This window comes from Eptesicus fuscus, chromosome 5, assembly GCF_027574615.1.
Source record: "Eptesicus fuscus isolate TK198812 chromosome 5, DD_ASM_mEF_20220401, whole genome shotgun sequence".
Classification (NCBI taxonomy): Eukaryota; Metazoa; Chordata; class Mammalia; order Chiroptera; family Vespertilionidae; genus Eptesicus; species Eptesicus fuscus.
Window position 1 is genome coordinate 103,210,439 of NC_072477.1, and position 21,665 is coordinate 103,232,103.

Consider the following 21,665-nt stretch of genomic DNA (forward strand, 5'->3'; position numbering starts at 1 on the left):
TTGATGAAATTAAATCCTTAATATTCAAAATGCTCATATCCAATGTAGTTCCAATCCTTAAAAAGAAAATATTCTTTATGCTGAATGCATTTTTATGCACTCTAGAAAAATCAACATATCTCAGTAAGATTTAAGTAGGAGTACAAGTGAATTAAACCATTCAGATAAAAATGCAACTAAAGCTGCATTCGCTGCTTTGATGACTCAGGAACATTTATATATGATTTAGTGTGATACTCCATCCACATAAAAAAGGCATTCTATTTCTTTATTTTTTTATTTGACAAGCAGCAATATTATGTTTGTCATTTTAATGTAGATACAATTATTAGGTTATCTGTCATATTACGATATTTAAGTTTTTTATTTTATGTCCTTTAAGATACATTTAAAAAAAAACACACATCAACTGCAAACGTGAAAGGGAGAAAAAGCATGGTACCCAACCAAATTTCCACATTTCAGTAATACTTCACTCATTCTTTAATAAAGTTTTAAGAAATGTCATAATGACATGAGCTTGAAATATCTCTAGGCATTTTCTCTGACGCTCATGACGTGGCACTGGTGATGTTGTAAACAGCAGAAAAACAGGGGCTGCCAAATGACCAAATTATGGAGACATAGGCCTGCTCTTTTCCCCACAGGAACACACCAAATGGTGATGGCAATGATCTTCTCACACCCACACAGGAGGAGAGCAACATCATGCTACGTAACTGTATTCATCTGCTGAAGCCTGGCTGCGTTCAATGTACTGTTTGTCTATCAGCACTTCAATACACTTCTTAATCATGCTGATACTAGGGTTAAACCTAGCTCTTGACTGGCTAATCACCTGTAAGAGAGACATGGGTGTCAAACTACTGCCAATTAATCAGTTATAAATAATTACTTTTAACCAATCAGCTATAAAATTTTCTCAATTTTATTGAGGTTCCATCAAGGATATCTAAGCCATATAGAAAAATATACTTAAAATAATTATGAAATTATATTAAACAGAATAAAATCATATTAAATGGATACACGTGATATATCAAGTAAGAGAGTGCCATAACAATATTAAAAATTTTAAACTCAGAGAGCAGTGCATAAGGAGACAGGGAGAATTAGATCAATTTTGACATAATGACCAAAAGTAATAATTTGTGCAAAGTAAGGAAAAAGCCTAATGTTTATGTTGTGAAGGAATTAAAATGCAAAACATATATATATAGCAAAATATAATATTCACACATAAATTAAACTAGAAACTAATTAATCTATCTAAATACCCACACCCTCAAGCTTCCCTTACTCGAATTTTAGCTCTTAGCTGAAGTAACACTTTTTCAAGAAAGCTTTCCCCAATATCCCTAAGTCAAGATTTTTATGTACATTCTCACAGTATTGTATAACTTTTTTCAGTGCACGTTACTGTAATTTTATAGTGCATACTAGAGACCAGTGCATGGGTTTGTGCACCGGTGGGGTCCCTCAGCCTGGCCTGTGCCTTCTCGCAATCCAGGACCCCTCAGGGGATGTTGGACTGCCAGTTTTGGCCTGATCCCCTCAGGCCAGGCCGAGGGACCCCACCAGTGCACGGATTCGTGCACCAGGCCAGTTTCGGCCCGATCCCCGCAGGCCAGGCCAAGGGACCCGACCGGTGCACAAATCCATGCACCGGGCCTCTAGTATGCATATAAGATCTTTGGTTAATCTCTTCCCACCCTCTCCTCTCCCCCCTTCCCTCTGAGATTCATCAGTCTGTTCCATGTTTCCATGACTGTGCATTGAGCATCTGCCCCCTGGTGGTCAGTGCACGTCATAGCTACCGGTTGAATGGTCAGATGGTCGCTTAGGCTTTTATATATAGAGATTATTTCAATAATGTATTTCTTCTCTATTAGACTCTGAACTACAAAAGGGCAGGAACCACATTTTGCTTTGCTCTGCATTAAACCCCCAACAGCAAGCACAGTGCTATCGCATCATAGACACTCAATATTATTTATGGAATGAGTCTTTGATGTGGTCAACTTCCTCTAATAACTGGAGAAAAGACTCAATAAACTGGTGAAGTTTATACTCTGAACTCCAGCCAAAGCAAATCTGAACTTAATTCTGAAATTATAAGTGGGTACTGTTCCCATTATGTAATGCAGCATATCTTTATGCTATTTGCAAATCAATGGATTTCTGTATCATCTTTACAAAGAAACATCACTCATCTGTACATTGGTAATACTCTCTACCCCAAGAAGTTTTGAAGACTTTTCCCTCTTTTACCTCTTGAATAAGGGCATTATGCCGAAGTACTTTTCGTGCTTTCATGATACGAACTATAGCAGCTTGGAGATACATTTTCCGGTCCTCATCTACAGCACTTCTAGTTTGTTCCATTTCCTGTTTTACAGGTGGGAAAAAGCAAATGAGACATTAAATCATAATTGTTCTGAATTCATTTTAACAGTGAGCATTTATACTGAGCATTGGGTAGAGGAGGGTAGAGGAGAATAAATAATGATGGACGGAGACTTGACTTGGGGTGGTGAACATATAATACAGTGAACAGATGATGTGTTGTAGAACTGTGCACCTGAAACCTGTCTAATTTTATTAACCAGTGTCAGCCCAATAAATTCAATAAAAAAGGCAAAAAAAAAAATACTGAGCATCAAATTATACAGTTATTATGAGCCTAAAATCACATAATCTTTACCAAAAAATATGTACAATGAGCTATACACAATTTGTTGGGTTTAAGTTGGAAGGTTATTTTAAAAAATTAACACTATTGCAGACTGTATTTAATGTAAACAGGCAATAAAGAACTTAAATGACACAGAACAGTAATTTTCAAGACTGCTGTCCTATCAGTGAGTACAGACATTATACCACAATGCTTTCAGATGCTTCAGTAATTGGCTCCAAGTGCATACTGGACTAGGCTTCCAGGGGAAGAACTGTGGAGGGTTCTATTTGGCTCAAGCAGAGAAGCCAGAAAGGATTGGCCAAAAAGGGCATAAATCATACAGCGCAAGGTAACAGTAGAAGCAAGGCACAGAAGTAGGCAATACCACATTAACAGGGATCTCATAACAGCTTTTAACAGATAAAAATATAACCCATATCTTACAAATTATTATTCATTAGTCGGAAGGAAATAGAATATTGAACATTTTAGGATTCAAATTTAATAGCAATTCATTAACATTTGTTTCCCCTTGGGGAAGTTCCTGAAGAGTGCCTGACATCATATATACCTTCACATCCTGCCCCAAGCCCAAGGACATAGGTAGCAATAAGGAAGCGTAAGTGATGTGAACAGGCCATCCCAGAAATAAGCAATAATCACTGCTGAGTTAAAGAATCAGCAGCATACATGCAAACTGGCTTATCTGGTAGTCTGGAGTCCATTCCACACCTCATAGATCACAATTTGAGTTCTGACAAGATTCCCAGGTGGTTCATTTACACATGAAAGTTTGAGAAGCATTTTTAACAATTTTCCTTTGAAAGAAATTAGTTGTAAAACTTTCCTTTATTTTACAAATGAAAAATATAAGAGATTATATTACTATTCAAGATAGGAATTTTAAAAAAAGATGCAAAGCAGAGCAATACATTTATTTTAAGAGCAATGCAGCACCCTTTTCCTTAGGTACCCATTATACTACTGTTTTTAAAATCTAAACTACTGGCAGAGATTTTGTTTGTAAGGTTAGTAAATGCAAACAATATGCCAGAAAAGATATAGCGTATTAATAATTTTGATGTGCAGAGTTTTGCATCATCTCTCAATGTTCCTCTACTTGCAAAGTACAATGCTTAAATATTTCCAAAAGAAATGACATAGAAAAGCACTTACCTGTGGTGTGTCTTTCTGCATTGATGTAGTAATTTTAAATTTTGTTCTTTTACTGCTGAAGTTCATATTTAGTGAAAATGAAGATTCTGCATCAATATCTTCCTACAATTACAAATAATTCACTTATATTTATAAAACATAAAACGATTACATAAGAGTTGCTGCAAACAATATGCTATGTAATAACCAAGAAAAAACATCCTAAATTCTCATAATCTTTTACATTATAAAAATTATGAGAGAAAAATAATTGTCTTCTGTCAAACGAAGAAGCAAAAAACAATTCTTTTCATTTTACACTTGATAGAATTTTAATCAATTTAGATTAAATAAATAAGCAAATTTCTGGCCTATTACATTATTACCTTTGGATAAGACAAAAGAATCAAGCTCATTGGCTTAAACAGAATTTGACATTTTAATTTTTATGAAATGTCGACTCATAATTTCCCCATCACCCCATTTTGAAAAACTAAACCAAATGCTTTTTTAGTGCTGTAATAACAATACCAATTATAAGTTACCTGACTATAAAAGCAAGCTGTTCCCAGTGGCACACAAGTATCATTTCTCCATGACCCTGGTGTGATTCTGCCAAGAGTCTGCTCTTCAATTCATGTTTTATTCACTCTGCCAGAAGCAAGTGGCCTTTTCTCAAGTGAAAGTTTTTAAGGCAACTTTTAGAATCACAACTTCTCTATCAGGCTTAAGAAAGCCACTGATACCATATACTGAAATTTCTCTACCAGCAGGATCAAGAAGCACTCAAGTAGGCCCTGGCCGGTGTGGGAGCTTTGACCATCACACCGAAGGGTGGAGGGTTTGATTCCTGTCAAAGGCAGGTGCCTGGGTTACAGGTTCTATCCCTGGTCGGGGCACATGCGGAGGCAACCAAGCAATGTTGATGTCTCTTTCTTTCTCCCCTCCTGCCTTCCCTCCCTTCCACTTTCTCTGAAAATCAATGAAGAAGATATTACTTGGATGTGGATTAACAACAACAAAAAAAGAAGCACATGGTAGATAGACTCAGTTTCAATAATAAACTAAGAAATTCTAAGAAACCGACAGATTCATATTTAAAATTTAATGTGCAAACAATCTATATTTATTTTTTATATTTTTGGGCAGTGAAAATAACACATTTCAAAAATATATATAACTTCTAATTCAGCAATTAAGCTTAAAAATTTTTTAACTTAAAATAAATTAATTGCTTTAAGTCATAATTAATTTCTGTATTTAAAATCTTAATATTAAGAATTTTAACATTTAAAGATTCTGAAGTAAAAAAATTTAATCACTTCTCAAAATTAAGAAAAGCTTTTAAAAGATTTGAATTTCAGAATATATGTAATTTAGAACTGTTCAACTATAGGCTATAAAATGTTATCATAATCTTAGAGATGTCAGCAAAATGAATTGATGAGAGAAATAAGTTGTAGGCTATTAACTTTACCAAAATAAAAATGAAATACCATCTACAAGAATTTTTTTCTTATAGGTACAATAATTTAAAGTAGGAGATTTAACTCACATCTGTTGCTTTTAAAAAACTAATTATCCAAGATATATTACAGTAACAAAAACTTACTACTGTAAAGAAAAGTTATAAAAAAAAAAGAATATACTATTGGCTTGCTAGTCTCATGATAGATATTTTAAAAATTTGGTGGTTATGGAGTTCTGAAATTAAAGGATATGAAAATGAGTGTGTTTGGGTTAAAGTTACATATGTTAAATATCATACAAATGACATCAATAAGCTGTCATTTCCTACTACAGAACCATGCAGTTAAACATTAACCAAATACATGGGGGAAAATATCTTGGAAAGTTTTAAGATAAGCTACAGTTTGCAACCTCAATCAAAAATTCTCAATGGCCCTAGCTGGTTTGGCTCACTGGACAGAGCGTCGGCCTGGGGACTGAAGGGTCCCAGGTTCGATTCCGGTCAAGGGCATGTACCTTGGTTGCGGGCACATCCCCAGTGGGGGGTGTGCAGGAGGCAGCTGATCGATGCTTCTCTCTCATCGATGTTTCTAACTGTCTATCCCTCTCCCTTCCTCTCTGTAAAAAATAAATAAAAATATATATTAAAAAAAATTCTCAATGGCAATTTTTTTCCAATTTTTCAGTACATTGTCATAGTATAGGACAAATGAAATCAAACTGTAAAAGGCACATAGGCACCAATTTTCATAGCCTTCTCTGTGACTCCTCAAGTTCACAGTTGTAAGGAACTGGCAGTAATGTAGCTGATTCAAGTGCTTTCCAAAGTACCAAGCGCATTAACAATTATAACCTACTTTCAATACTGTGAACATCCCATGAAAATGCTTTAACGTTTATAACGCTTAAATTCCTTGACCTTTAAATTCCCATACCTTTTCTGAATCATGGTTAATCATTTTCACATCAAGTAATGATTTGATTGTTTTTGTCAATTCCTTTTCATTCATCTGTGTGCTGTCTTGAAGTTCTTTATAGCTGACAGTTTCACTGTTGTTGAAGGCTAGAAGAACTGCCATTTGGTATGTTGTAACCATGGCTACATATGGTTTGCCCAAATAGTTCATTTTAACTTCACCTACAATTAAAACAAAATTGTGACAATAAACTGGTCATTCAAAGAAACATTTTGAAATTACTTGAATAATAACTGTTTATTTTAGATATTATTCTCCTGAAATAGGGACTTATTAATTGTTGTAAAGCCATTCCTGCTGGCAATGTAATTATTTTGTTTGTTTGATGGATTGGGGGTAGGGCTCTTAGTTTTGAGTACACATCATGGTTAAGCTATCATAACTTTACCAGCAGGGTTTAAACAATGTCTTTAGTTAATGGAAGGCTAACTAAAACTTAGTAAGAGGAGGTGGGGATAGGAAAAAACAACAACAACAACAACAAACAAACAACACAAAAAAAACAGACAAAGGGGAGAGAATGTTGGCTTGCTATTAACAATGGCTTCATATGCTGTCTCCATCTGCTCTATCCCAGGGAAGGTCAAGCCTACAGGGAGGTCTATGAGCACATAGGAAATGCTTATCCTACAGCTATGATTAAACTATAACTTCTGCCAAAATTGTTAAAATTACATCTTTCTTCCCAGCAATTTTCTAGGGGAAAGCAAGAATGGGGGAGGAGAGACAGACAGATCTTAATTTTATTTAAACAGTTGATAGAATAACAGTGTGCTAGACTCTACCTTACCCCCCCCCCCCCAAGAGCTATTAAATATACAGCAGGTTTAGGCATACTGCAGTTTTGCAATATTCCAGGAATAGAACACTGAAAAGCTTGCAACAAACTGTATGACCAACATGTATGCATTCTGTAAAACTCAGTAACAGTCAAAAAAAGTTAAGGTAAGTCAAAGAACTGCTTCCTACAATTGTGGTACAATGATTGTACTAGTATTCTCTCTCTCTCTCTCTCTCTCTCTCTCTCTCTCTCTCTCTCTCACACACACACACACACACACACACACCCCTTGCATTATTTGACTGTCAATGGATTGTAAACTAACCCAGCATGAAAACTGGTTTCAGAATCCTACATTTTAACTCAAGGAAGCTGTATTTCACATACTAGTAAACTGAACACCAGAGGCTGCATTCCCCATATTAATAACTCTGATCAAGATTTTGTGCTTTGTTCACTACTTAATTAAATATTTTAAAGAATATAATTTTATTTGCCAATTTATTATCAGCATACACATGCCTATTTTAACTTTCATTATACCTTGACTTATTTTTTTTAAAAAAACTGATATTCAGAAATATTCTTCAAAATTATTTGGGAGGAAAAAAAATCCCTAATCTCTGAATTTTCATGAAAGAAAGTTTAATATATTAATTAGAATATTCTATTCACACAAAGAGTTTAAGTAAGAAATTATCACTAGTGTGCACTACTAACAATTAGTATAAAGAGTACATTAAGGGCTTTCATCTCAACATGTAAGTTTGGCAAGGAGCAAAACATCACATAAACTATATTCTATCATTTCGCGGTGACTGCTTAGTCATACTAGTATACCAGAAAAAAATAAAAAACAACTAGAGGCCCGGTGCACAGTTTTGTGCATGGGTGGGGTTCAGCTGGCTCGCCCCGATAGGGGCCAACTGGGCTGGGCCTGCCCCGCCCCCTGGTCGAACTTTCAATAGGACTCCAGGTAAAGAAGACAATTTGCATATTAGCCTTTTATTATATAGGATGTATCAAGCACCTCGATGACTAAATGAGACCATCAGAAAGCATGTCCTTGATGTCGTAATATGCTGCCACGGGCTTGGAAACAGAACGAGTCTTCTGTGACAAACAGTCTTTTATTACCACTAGAATCAAAACAGCATGAGGAGACAGTGCAAATAAGGGGTCAAAGTGTCACTATCAAGTACAGTTTGCAACTTAAAAAGGGTTCAACTAGTAAGCTTTGTATCACACCTTTTTCTTGCTATATTTTTTTTCAATAAATTATCAAGATCAGGGATACATGGACCTTTTCCTATTTTTCCAGCATCATGCTCTTACTGGTCAGCTTATGGCTGAAAAGACTGGGACCTAAATATCGCCCTTCAAATTACCTGCTAAATGAAGAGGGGAATATATCTTTACAATGGAGCTAACTGTTGGTTACCACCTTAATCAAGTGAGCAACTTTAGTGTCGCTAATAGTGGGGCAATCTGATATTACATGTCCTCTGCTGTAATACTAAGATCAGAGAATCCTTAGTATTCTTGCCAACAATATTTAATCTAAATATAATGAAAATTTTAGCCCTAATTTCCACTTTACAGAAAATATAGGGAATCAGAAAACAAATAAAATACATCACAATTAAGTAATGTGACAAATCTAGAATGCCGGTCTTAAAAAAAAAAAAAATGTCCAGAAGGTTAAAGTGGGATTGGGGGAAGATGATGGAGAAAGTGTTAGATAAGAAAAGGGTATCAAGGTCTGGGCAGTTCTAAATGTATTTTATTGATTTTTTACAGAGAGGAAGGGAGAGGGATAGAGAGCTAGAAACATCGATGATAGAGAAACATCGACCAGCTGCCTCCTGCACACCCCCCACCGGGAATGTGCCCGCAACCGAGGTACATGCCCTTGACCGGAATCGAACCTGGGACCTTTCAGTCCGCAGGCCGACGCTCTATCCACTGAGCCAAACCGGTTTCGGCTGGGCAGTTCTAAATGTTATTACTAAATGTTTTTCTGGCTAAATGTTAAAATGTAAACAGGACTAGCTTGACAGGATCTCAACGGTATAAATGTAACTGAAAAGGTTAAAGAGAATAAAACGGGGCAGAGAAAAACTTATTGTGCTTAGCAGATATCTTGCAGAAAGTTTGCAGCCTTGAGCACAGCGTAGCTCAAATAACCAGAAGACACCTGGCATGGGAGGAACCAAGGATGGACCAGACCCTTATGTCAGCAGAGCGGCCTACAGCCAGCAAAAATTAATAAAAACGTATCTCTCCCTGCTCTCTTTGCTGATGTCTTTCTCAGTCTCAGCCCACCTGCACCCAGGTGCCTGGAATAAAATCTTTTTTGATACATTATGGCCTCATGTCATAGGTGCGCGACCCCGGCCCACTCTGAACCTTTCTTTCATTTGGTGCCGAAACCCAGAAAGGTCTAGTGAGGGGTCCGGTAAGAGCCATTGCAGGGTTCCAGCAACTGGCACTTGGCACTCAGAGAAACCGTGATCATCTGGCTCCTGGGCTCCCTTGTGTCCGGGAGAGCCCCCAGCCACGCTCCTGCACAGCTGAACTTCTGTAGAACTCGTGACACTTATTTGGGTCCCCCTAGCCTTCCTCAGGACCAGTCTGGGTCGTGCCCGCCCGTGACTGGATAGTGGACCTCTCCTTGCCTTGTCTCCTCCTGCATCAACACCAGGCATAGATTCTTAAGTAAGTGACTTTAGTCTGTTTTCCTCCGTCCGGACTGTCCTGTCATTTTGTGTTTGGAGCCAGGCTCTGGGCAGATATTGTTCCGCCGGCCCCATGGAAATCCAGCGCTGGTCGAGACAAGTCCTCTGGGGGAACCAGGTTCCCTTGCCCAGCGTCCAGTCAGTCACCAGTGACTGACATTATACTTTCCGTCCGAAGACAAAAAAGGCCCGGCGCTTAACGTGGTAAGCCACTGCCAGTCACCATGGGGAATTCGCAGTCGACCCTTCCCTGCACCACACCCCTGGGCTGTCTACTTAAAAGCCTTCAGATCCTAGAATTCGTGCAGGACGTCTGGCCTCAGTAAAATGGCACTTTCAATTTCCAAATCCTAACTGATCTTGACAATTACTGCCGCAGGCAGGGCAAGTGGTCTGAGATTTTACATATCCAGGCTTTTTTTTTTACATTCAAGGACACATCCTTTCTCTCTGTAACAGATGCTTTCCCTCACCAGATTTTTCCTTCTTCACTCTAAGTCCCCAGAGAATCTCAAATCCCCCTCCTCCTTCACCACTTTTGATCCCGCTGATCATCCCCCGGTTCCCTAGTCTATGGCTCCTCTGTCTCAGCAGCCTGAGAGCCCACCACCCTACCTAGCAGATCCCACCGCCACCACGCCATCTCATACCCACTCCGGAGCAGTTTTTGGCTCTCTTCCTTTCCCCACTCCGGCACTAGCCTGAAAGTGCCCCCTTCGGGAGATTGCTGGCACCAAATCTGGCTTCATGGCCAGGGCCACGCAGATACCCTCCGCTGACAGGCCCCTTGCCCCCCACCTCCCCGGTCGGAGCGGATGCTGTCCCTAACAGGGACCCACAATGGAACTATCAGGAAGGGCAGGCAGGTTGCAGGTCTCAAGACCACACTGTTCTCTGCCTAGAAGGACTGAGAAACGCAGCCCACAAAGCAGTTAATTATAAAAAATTAGCAGAGGTCACCCAGGAAAAACATGAAAATCCGGCAGTCTTCCTCTCTTGCCTTACACAGGCCATGAGAAAATACACTAATCTTAACCCTACAAACTCCCCAACGAGACCTTTTAAACATGACCTTTAAGATCTTTAATAATAGAGACAAGGAGACCCAAATAAAAAAACAAAAAGACGAGATCAGGACAAGGCTGAAGCCCAGACAAAGGCCTTCTAGCTCCTAGCCACCTCTCTCACAAACCCCAAACCAAGTGCTAGTCCTCCAACCGCGGGTAAGTCAGGAGATAAGCCTCCTCCGGGCCCATGCTTCAAATGCCACAAGAGAGGGCACTGGGCCAAGTCCGGCCCAATCCGAGACCTGGCCTGGGCCCTGCCCAAGGTGCGGGAGGGAAGGCCACTGGAGATCAGACTGTAGTCTGGCCCCTCCAGGTCAGACCCCAGCAAGGCCTCCCTCTGGATCTGGTTTGGAGCTCCCAGACCTCCTGGGACTGGCCACTGAAGACTGAAGTTGCCCAGGCCCCAACAAGGCCCCACAGACTTACATCACCAGGACAGAGCCTCAGGTAACAATTGTGGTGGCAGGTGGCAGGTAAGCTGATCTCCTTTTTAATTAACACTGGGGCCACTGCCCTCTCCGAATTCCCTGGGACCCTTGTTCCCTCCTCAGTCTCTATTATGGGGGTTGACAAATTAGTCTCACAGCCATTAGCCACCTCACCTCTACACTGCATCTTACTAAATAACCCCTTATCCACTTTTCTTGCCCGACCAAAACGGTACAGACATCCCCTCATAAAGCCCAGCTGTCCCAAACAACATTCACCTACTTCAGTTTCACTCTCACCCCCACGAAACCATGCCATTCCTCAGAGTCTAAGGCTTAGTCTGTAAATGCCTTATCTCCTCCATCATTGTCCCCCTCATCTAAACAAGAAATACTCTCCTTTCTCGGGCTTGCTAGATACTCTTGCCTCTAAGTTCCCAATTTCAGTTTTCTTACAAAGCTCCCCTATAAAATAACATGGAAAAGGGACTCCTCACTGAGCCTTTAGAACCCAAGGCCAGCATTCTCACCACTTTAATGCTCTGAAAACTTCTCTGACCTCAGCGCCTTCTCACACCTTCCCCCACCCCCTTTCTCAAAGAACAACTTTCTTTACTGCAAAACTACAGTTACTTAACAGTCCGACTACTATCAGAAGCTGAACTCATTATCACCCAAACCTTAGCATATTATCTCTAAGGAAAAACATGATAGTTTTAAATCCAAGCAGCTAGAGGCCTGGGAGCAGACTGTTAGTCCTGCTCCCTCCTCCCCACCCTTTCTCCAGCCTCATAGGCCTGTACATAATTTTCCAAAGTCGTTGGCAACTTAAAGATTTAAAACATTACTATATTAAATGATAAACATCTAAATATTTCAACAAGTTTGAAGTTCACATAATTTTAGTTTTTATTACAGAAAATCTATAAAGTAAATTTAAAACTGTTACTATAATGTCTTATGCTTTGTTAAAGATATATTTCTTAAAAGTGAGAATGTTTATCAATGTCAATCTAAGAAATGCTGGCTGTTTACTTTTTAATTATCATTGGAAAATTAAGGTTTAAATATTGTATGGTTTTAATAATAAAGGACATAAGGCATGGACATGCATTTTTAAAGAAAAAAGAAAGTGAATTAAAGTTGTAAAAGTGTTTATGAAGGTTCGTAAAAGTTATAGAAGATTTGTAGGAAGAAATGTTAAAAGGAAGTTATAGAAATAACACAGGCCAGTAAGCCAGAACAAGCAGAATAGGGAAACTGAGATAGTAAAACAGCAGTCCACAGCCATGTAGTAAATCCTATCTTCCTAAACCAAGGACAAACTGAACTAAGAGAATAAACCTCATTTTGATATATTAGACTACAACCCTCCAAACTAATGTCTCTTTCCTTCCACCAGACCATTTGTCATAACTCTTATTATTCTAGCTTTTACCCCAGTAATACTAAAATGTATAAAACAGTTTGTCTCCACCAGGTTACAAGCCCTACTTGTACTCAGAAAATACCACCACTAGATACCATCACAACCTCCTTTTGTGCCCAGGCCTCATCATCCCTGACCCCCAGAGCAAGGACAACAGGCCAGATACAGATGTAAAAGCTCACCAGGGCAGAAAGCTCCAAATGCCTAGCAAGGGGCAAAACTGGGGGGAAAAGACAAAAACAAAAAAAAACCCTTGACTCCAGAATAACCTATCCTCCCACTAGTCTTCCTGGAAAAATAGCCCCTCTCACATATCAGCCACATGACTAATAAATTGTGACTTTCACTTTCCTGCAGATTGTTAGTGACAGCATTCCCCCACCTGGCACAGACTATCCCATCTGAACAGTGCAAGATATTTTTGAACTCATTACAGACCTCTGGCTCCGAGGCAATTCACAGGATTTCTCTCCAAGATCAAATCTATTTGTTGACTTTCACAGTGCCTCTAAATCTTGCAGATCTCTTATATCCCTACAATGGTCCCCCTACTCACCCTAGACTATCTTTTAGCCAAAGAGGGAAGGATTTATTTAATTGCTAGCACCTCCTGTTGTTTTTATCTAACCTCTATAGGTCAAATAAAGAAAAAAAACACATTCTACGGAATATGCAATGGCTCAAGGAGGTCAGTCAGGACAGCACAGAGCAGTCCATATGGCCCAGCCTACAAGAAGCTCTGCCCAAATTAACCTGGCTTTTACCTCTTACAGGCCCCCTAACACTATTTCTCCTACTCCTCCTCTTCAGGCTCTGCATTTTCAGAATAGTTACCAAATTTATACAAACAAGATTACAAGTCCTAGTTAAGACAGTAAGACAATTTGTCCTTACCCAGGTAAAGGGACCCTACAGGCCTATATCCCAGGAAATAATCTGAATTTATTCCTTAGGCATCCATGACAGCCCCTCCCACGCATGAAGAAGACAAAGAGAAACGGCAAGCCCATCCCCCTTCTTTTCCTTAATATATACCCTTTAAGACAGGAATGAAAGCCTTAAAGAGAATAAAATGGGGCAGAGAAAAACTTATTGTGCTTAGCAGATATCTTGCAGAAAGCTTGCAGCCTTGAGCACAACATAACTCAGATAACCGGAAGACACCTGGCATGGGAGGAACCAAGGATGGACCAGACCCTTACGTCAGCAGAGCAGCCTACAGCCAGCAAAAATGAATAAAACTATCTCTCCCTACTCTCTTCGCAGATGTCTTTCTCAGCCACAGCCCACCTGCACCCAGGTGCCTGAAATAAAATCTTTTTGATACATTATGGCCTCACGTCATAGGTGCGCGACCCTGGCCCACTCCGAACCTTTTAATAACCAACTGCAAAGAAGAAATCAGGTGTAATTGACAAAATAGTGTATATAAGCAATGCCTGAGTCTCCCTTCCAGGAGACAGAGCTTTGGATATGAATCCCATCTACTTTATTTGCTGCAAGTAAATAAAACTACCTTGCGACAATAATGTCTTCTTAAATAAAGCTCCGGAAGTGGCAAACCCCTTGAGTTTGGTAACAAATTTGGTGACTCCAGATGGGACTCTCTTAAAATGTCTCCGTCTCAGTCTGGTGTGGCTACTTGGTGAAGAAGTGGGCAGTGGCAGCTCACCCGAGGCTTACTTGCCCATGTCTCCAATGTGTGAGGGGTCTGTTCCACAGGAGACTCCCACTTACTGCTGACCACTGGTAAAGCTGCCTGGCCTGTCTCAACAGCAAAGCAATCACCTAAACATGTATTGTTCAGCACTTTGGAAGGCGGTGGAGAAAGTGTTAGATAAGAAAAGGGTATCAAGGTCTGGGTTATTACTAAATGTCAGCCCCGGTAGATGCGTTAATTAGTGTTTCTATTCCCATTTTGGGTATAGGGTTGTCAGAAATGTAGTTTCAGTTCTAGTGTACACTTGGTTTCTAGTTGGTTGGACAGGAGCTATCTTTGGGATGCCTGATTCAGGGCTCAACTTACGTCTAACTATGAAGGGTTGAGGAATGCCTGAGGGGCAATCCAAGACATGCTTGGTTACAATCTCTGGTCTGGTTGCCTGGCAAGCAGGAAATGGATTTTATTCTTTATGTATATATTTGCATTTGCCTTGTTTGTCTGATAGGTAAACATGCCAGTATTTTTATGGTAGTCACCCTGGAATTCTGTTACTGGCCTTCTTGGCAAGCTGGGAGTCAGTTATACTGTTATTGGTCAGTGACAGGTTGTTTGAAAAATTGGAAATACCTCTTAAGAAAAATGGAAAATATATTTAAAAGGATCCAAGGACTGGAAACTGAGCCATCAGGCAAGACATTGCCAGTTCTTAAGGGCCTCTCAGAAGACCTCCTTGATTGCTTGCCCCCAGGTGTCCTCAAACTGGGGCTCTTTTAGGCTCCTTTTTGCTGTCCCTCTCTGCTATCAGCCTCCCAATTCTTTTGGTTCCCCCTAATCTGTTAGGAAAGCCTGTGAAAAAATTTCCAGAACAGGAAATTAATACTCCCACCTGTATCCCTAAGTCCACTACCTATCAAGGTACTAGTTTTCACCCAGAGGCTAAATTGTGCCCCCTCAGACAGGTTCTGGATGGGGAAGAGAAAATGAATGGTCACTGTACATGTTCTTTTCTCAACATCAGATCTGTATATTGGAAGGGAAATACTAAGAGACACCAAGCTGATCCAGAGAGGTTTATTAGCTTGATTAGTAGTATATTCATGACCTATAATTCCACTTGGGGAGATATTCAATCCCTCCTAACCATCTTCCTATTAAGGAAAAAACGACTGTACTGTTAAAAGCCAAAGAAGAGGCTGATAAACAACATACTTCTCAGTATAATAATCAGATCTGGCAGCCAGCAGATGAGTTCATTCCCAATACTAATCTTCAGTGGGACCCCAATGACCGAATAAACTTGGGCTCACCTACTGCTGAAGGGTATGAGGGACACAGGTTGCTGCCATGCAAATTGGGGCAAAGTTAGAAACATCCAACATAAGTTTTATGAAAACCCTTCTTAGAAAATTTTAAAAAATGCTTAAGATAATAATATACCCCCCAGGGAATGAAGCTATCCTGAATACCTACCTCAGATAAGAGTGCTCCGATACCTATAGAAAGTTACAAAAAATAGAGGTGGGATCTACCATTTCCACCTCCCAATTAATAGAAGCAGCCTTTAGGGTTTTCAACATCAGGGATGTGACAGGGGGAAAAAGGAAGAGGGAAAGATGAAAAAAGCAAGCTGCTTAACTGGCTGTCGCCCTCTAGGCTTTGGGTAATCAGGGGACAAAAGGCAGAAGACCACCCCAGGCCCCAACGTGGGACCAACCAAAGTTGTCCAGCAAAGCTAGAGTCTAACCAATGTGTATATTGCAAACAAAAGGGTCACTGGAAGAAATAATGCCCTAATCATCCCCAGAGAAGAAACGAAGTTCCTAATTCTTTGCAGTTACCCCATTTGAGGACTGACTCGGGGTCAGGGGCTCCCCTTTAGGCTCCAAAGGATAACATTTCAATCTCCCATGAGGATACCTGGGTTACTTTGAATCTAGAAGGATAAAAAAATTGTATTTCTGTTAGATACTGGAGCCATTTGCTCTGTTCTTACTAGCCAGGAAGGCCCCCTCTCCAAGAGGGAATGTAATATTAAAGGGGTGTTGAGAAACCCAGACACAAAGAAATTCTTTGAGTCTCTGACATGTGCAATAGGATCCCACTCTTTTCTCTATGTAGGTGAGTGTCCAGTTCCCCTCTTAGGAAGGAATCTACTAAGTAAATTGGGGGCTACCATACACTTAACCAAGATAAAGTTAAAGCACCTGATTCCAAAAGGTAAAGGAATAGATTTCATGGTCCTACTCCATTGGGTCTCAAAAGGCCAAAGACCTATACCCACAGAGATTCTTGACCAGATTAATCCGGATGTTTAAGCACAAGGAGAATTCGAAGGGCAAAGAATGCCCTACCTTTTAAAGTAGTAATCAAACAGCACACCACTGGCCCTGCATTAAACAATACCCCTTGAAACCTGAAGCAAAAATAGGAATTGCCCCTATCCTAAAAGCACTTCAAGAATAGGGATTCATTCAGCCTTGTGTCACCCTGTAACACCCCCATCCTTCCCCTTAAGAAATCAGACCCAGGAGAATATAGATTTGTATAAGGCTTAAGACCATGAATGAAGTATATACACCCTACCACTGTTCCTAACCCCTCTACCCTGTTGGCCAATCCCCCAGGACCTAGCAAATACTATACAGTTCTAGATTTAAAGGATGCTTTCTTTTGCATTCTCTGGACCATGACTCCCAGAAGATTTTTTGCATTTGAACGGTAAGATCCTGACACCCATCAAAGTCCCAGCACTGCTGGATTGTGTTACCACAAGGTTTCAAAAACTCCCCAGCCCTCTTTGGAGAGGCTCTTGTAAAAGATAAAAAATATGACTCTACGACAATATGTAGATGACATTCTGACTACCACAGCTCTGATAAAGAAACTTCAGAGAGAAACACTATTCTGATCTTAAACCATCCAGCAGAAAAGGGACACAAAGTATGCCAGAAAAAGGTCAACTGAGATGTTTTCTTGGAATGACAGGATTCTGTAGGCTCTGGATCCCTTGTTCCTCAAGGGCTACCTTGGAACATAGTAAAAGAACCCATGGGAAGGAAGCACTATATGAACAGTTAGTTCAGGTAATAGTGATCCTGGGCATGAAAAGAATCATTAATAGGGTTATGGCTAGCTGTGTACAATGCATATATTAGACCTCTGGTACCACTTTAAGTAAGGCAGTCCAGGCCTGGGGAATGGTGCCTGGGAAATACTGGAAGGTGGACATTACAGTAATGTTCCTTGGTCCTGGAAGATTCAAATACTTATTAGTGTTAGTAAATACCTTTCATGGGTGGATAGATCATTCCCATGATGAAGTGAAAGGAACAATGAAGTAGTAAAGGTCTGCTTAAGAAAAGAATACCTACGTTAGGACTCCCCTGGAACTTCCAGAGTGACAGTGGGCTGGCTTTTACAGGGGCTGTAGCATGGGCTCTCCAGCTTAGGTGGATCTTACATTCTTCATGGAGACTAGTCTTCAGTTAAAACGGAATGCAATCAACTGCTCAAAAAGACCCTAGCCAAAATGTACCAAGAGACCTGGCTTAATTACCAACTGTCCTAACGCAGACCAGAGCAGCACCTAAAGGAATACTTAAATTGACTAATTTTGAACTTATGTATGGCAGGTCTTAATGGGCTCCTCTAAAATTTTAGGGTGCCAAGACCCATTTCTAAAACAGGCCTTTAAACATATTATCCATTAGGAAACGTAACTTAAAATTTAATAAATATGCTAACCTGATTTTGCCCACACAAACAGATACTAAGGTATACCCATATGATACAGGGAACCAGGTATATTTAAAAACATGGAAATCAGGATCCCTGCAAGATCAACTGAACCCAATGTGGACAGGTCCTCATTTTGTGTTACTAACAACTCATTCTTGCTAGATAGATCACTCTGGACTGAAGCAAGCTCTACCACCCAGTGAGAACAAGGATCCAGATCCACAGTACTCCTGTGAACCTGTCTGACCTTCAAGCTGCTCTTCAAAAGAAGTGATGATTATTATGCCCTCTTGTTCTCAGGAATCCCAGAACCTAGGGGACTCTCCATGACTTTCATAAGTCAGGCAGCCAGAGAATTTGTCCATGTTCAGCAGGAAGCAGTTACACAAGTATGACCTTCATGCCTATTCCCGCAAGAATGAGGAGTGAAAAATCTCAAGGGAATTGTTAAAATGGGACAAGGGTCTCAAGGTCTGGGTAGTTCTAAATGTTCTTACTAAATGTTATCCTTACTAAATGTTAGACTGTAGCCCAGTATTTTGTAAACCAGCTGTAAACAGAATGAACTTGAGGTGAACACAACTGGATGACAGTAGCTAACTGCAAACAAGAAATTAACATGTAATTGATCAAATAGTGTATATAAGCAATGACTGAACCTCCCTTCCAAGAGGTAGAGCTTTGGATATGAATTCCATTCTCCATTACTTGCTGCAAATAAATCAAACTACCTTGCAACAAAAACATCTCATTCTTGAATAGAGCATCCCAAGTGGCAAATACCTTGAGTTTAGTAACAAAGAGGGAAGACACAAAAACCAAATGCAATTAGTAATTTTTTATTACATGAATAACAGACATCAAAGTGTCTATGTATTGTCCAATGAAATGTTATCTCCCTTTTTTCAACTTATATCTCAGCAACTGACCTAGGATTCCAGCAACTTTTGCTCTGCCACAAATGATACTTATATTCAGACAGTGTAACAGTTTCCAGGTCCTGTATTTGTATCCCTTCATCAAGTTGTTTGCCAGTATAATTCTATTCAATGTCCTAGTAATAAATCCAATGGAATTTTCATCTTTCTCTCATTAAGTAACTGTCATGTCATATATTGTAGATCAGAAGTTTTCAATAGGTGTGCTGCAACAGGCACACTGCTGAGTGGCAAAAATTATTTTTTAATTAAATTTATTAGGGTGACATCAGTCAAATAAACATATAGATTTCAGGTGTGAGTTTCTATATTACAAGACATGTATATTGCATCATAGGCTCACTACGCAAAGTCAAATCTTCTCCTGTCACCATATATTAAGACCCCTTCTCCTTCACCCACTTCCCTCTGGCAACCACCACACTGCTGTTTGTGTTCACAAGTTTAGTGAATCCACAAATGAGTGAAATCATATAGTTATTAGCTATTTCTGACTGACTTATTTCACTTAGTATAATGTACTCAAGGTCCATACATATTGTTCCAACTGGTGTTATTTCATACTTTCTTATGGCTGAATCGTATTCCACTGTGTATAAGTACCACATCTTATTTAAACAGTCCTCTATCACAAGACACTTCGGTTGTTTCCATGTCTTGGCCACCGTGAATAATTCTGCAGTGAATATATTCTGCATATATCTTTGTGAATGCATAATTTTAAGGTTTTCAGGTATATGCCCAGAGAGGGATTGCTGGGTCTTATGGTAGCTCTATTCTTAACTTTTTTAGGAATCACCAGACTGCTTTCCATAGTAGTTGTACCAGTCTACATTCTCACCAGCAGTGGATGAGGGTTCCCTTTTTTCCACAACCTCTCCAACACTCGTTATTGCTTGTTGATAATGGCCACTCTAATGAGGTGGTATCTCATTGTAGTTTGTCGAAAATTATCTGTCCATCTACATGTAGTTTTATACCTGGGCTGTCAATTCAATGTCATTGATCTGTGTGTCTGTTTCTCTACCAATAACATGCTGTTTTGATTATCATAGCTCTTAGTATAATTTGAAGTCAGGTAGCATGATACCTCCAGCTTCATTCTTTTTTCTCAGTATTGCCTTGGCAACATGGTCTTTTGTGGTTCCATACAGATCTGATGATTTCTTCTTTTATATTAAAAAATGACATTGGGATTATGATGGGGATTTCATTAAATCTGTATATTGCTTTGGGTAATATGGACATTTTAATTATGTCGATTCTTGCAATCCATGAACATGGGATATTTTTTCCATTTTGTTGTGTCTTTTTAGTGTCTTTTAATAATGCTTTGTAGTTTTCAGTATACAGGTCTTTCACGTTCTTTAAGTTTATCCCTAGGTATTTTATTCTTTTGGTTGCAATTGCAAAAGGAATTGGTGTTTTTTTTCCTCATTTCTTTTTCTGAAGTTTTGTTGTTAGCAGACAGGAAAGCAATGGATTTTTGCACATTGTATTTGTATCCTGCAACTTGACTACATTTGTTTTATTGTTTCTAATAGTTTTTTGGTGGAGTCTTGAGGGTTTTCTATATACAAAATCATGTCATCATGATAGTTTTACTTCTTCCTTTCCCTATTTGGAGGCCTTTTATTTCCTTTCTAGCATTATGGCTTTGGCTAGGACTTTCAACACTATCTTGAATAAGAGTGGTGAGAACGGACATCCTACTCTTGTTGATCATAGAGAAAAAGCTTTCATAAATGAATGCTGTATTTTATCAAATGCTTTTTTCTGCATCTATTGATAAGATCATATGATTTTTATCCCTTCTTTTGTTAATGTGGTGTATAACAATTTATTGATTTGCATATGTTGAACCAACCTTGTGCCCCTGGAATGAACCACACTTGACCGTGATATATTATTTTTTGAATGTACAGTTGTATTGAATTTGCTAGTATTTTGTCTAGGATTTTTGCATCTATATTCATCAGAGATTTTGGTCTGCAGTTTTCTTTCTTTGTGTTATCTTTGCCATGTTTTGGTATCAGGGTTATATTGGCCTCATAGAATGTGTTAAGAAGTATTGCCTTCAGGAAAGAACCAAGATGGTGGCATAGGCAAACACCTGTACTTGCTGCCTCCCACAACCACATCAAAATTACAACTAAAATACATAACAACTATCATCCAGAACCATGGGAGAGCCGGCTGAGTCAAAGAACTACAACTAGAGAGGTAAAGAAGAAAGCGCATTCAGACTGGTAGGAGGTGTGGAGGCACGGAATGGGCTGGCACCCGGGTGCACTGCTTTTTTAATCAGAGGGAGATACAAGCTCCTGCTTGCTCTGAGCTCCAGTGCCGGGTGAGACTCTGGGGGACCCAGACACGTATGGGGAGAAACTGGACTGTCTGGTATCGGGACAGGAACACCGGGGCGGCTTTCTTCGAGATGGAGGTGCTCGCAATGGTCATAGTTCCTGTGCTGGGACTTCCCCAGTGCAGGGCTGACTGGCAGCCATTGCCGTTTGCTCCGCCCTAGAGATTCCCTGAGACCCCACCCTACCCAATTTACAACCCCACCTGAGCTGTGCGCAGTGGCTTTTGCATATGAATGGT

General features: G+C 39.8%; 1 protein-coding gene across 3 annotated transcripts in view; it reads right to left on the bottom strand.

The window, feature by feature from the left end:
* Positions 1 to 265: 265 nt before the first annotated feature.
* CUL2 (cullin 2) overlaps positions 266 to 21,665 on the bottom strand; it is a 144,951-nt gene continuing 123,551 nt past the window's right edge. For all 3 annotated transcript variants that reach the window (XM_054716643.1, XM_054716640.1, XM_054716641.1), the window contains exons 18-21: positions 6,238 to 6,440; positions 3,854 to 3,955; positions 2,272 to 2,388; positions 266 to 838 (exon numbers count right to left, since the gene is read on the bottom strand). In XM_054716643.1, the coding sequence (XP_054572618.1) occupies positions 707 to 838; positions 2,272 to 2,388; positions 3,854 to 3,955; positions 6,238 to 6,440 (554 nt within the window). In that variant the 3' untranslated portion in view covers positions 266 to 706. The remainder of the gene's footprint in view (positions 839 to 2,271; positions 2,389 to 3,853; positions 3,956 to 6,237; positions 6,441 to 21,665) is intronic.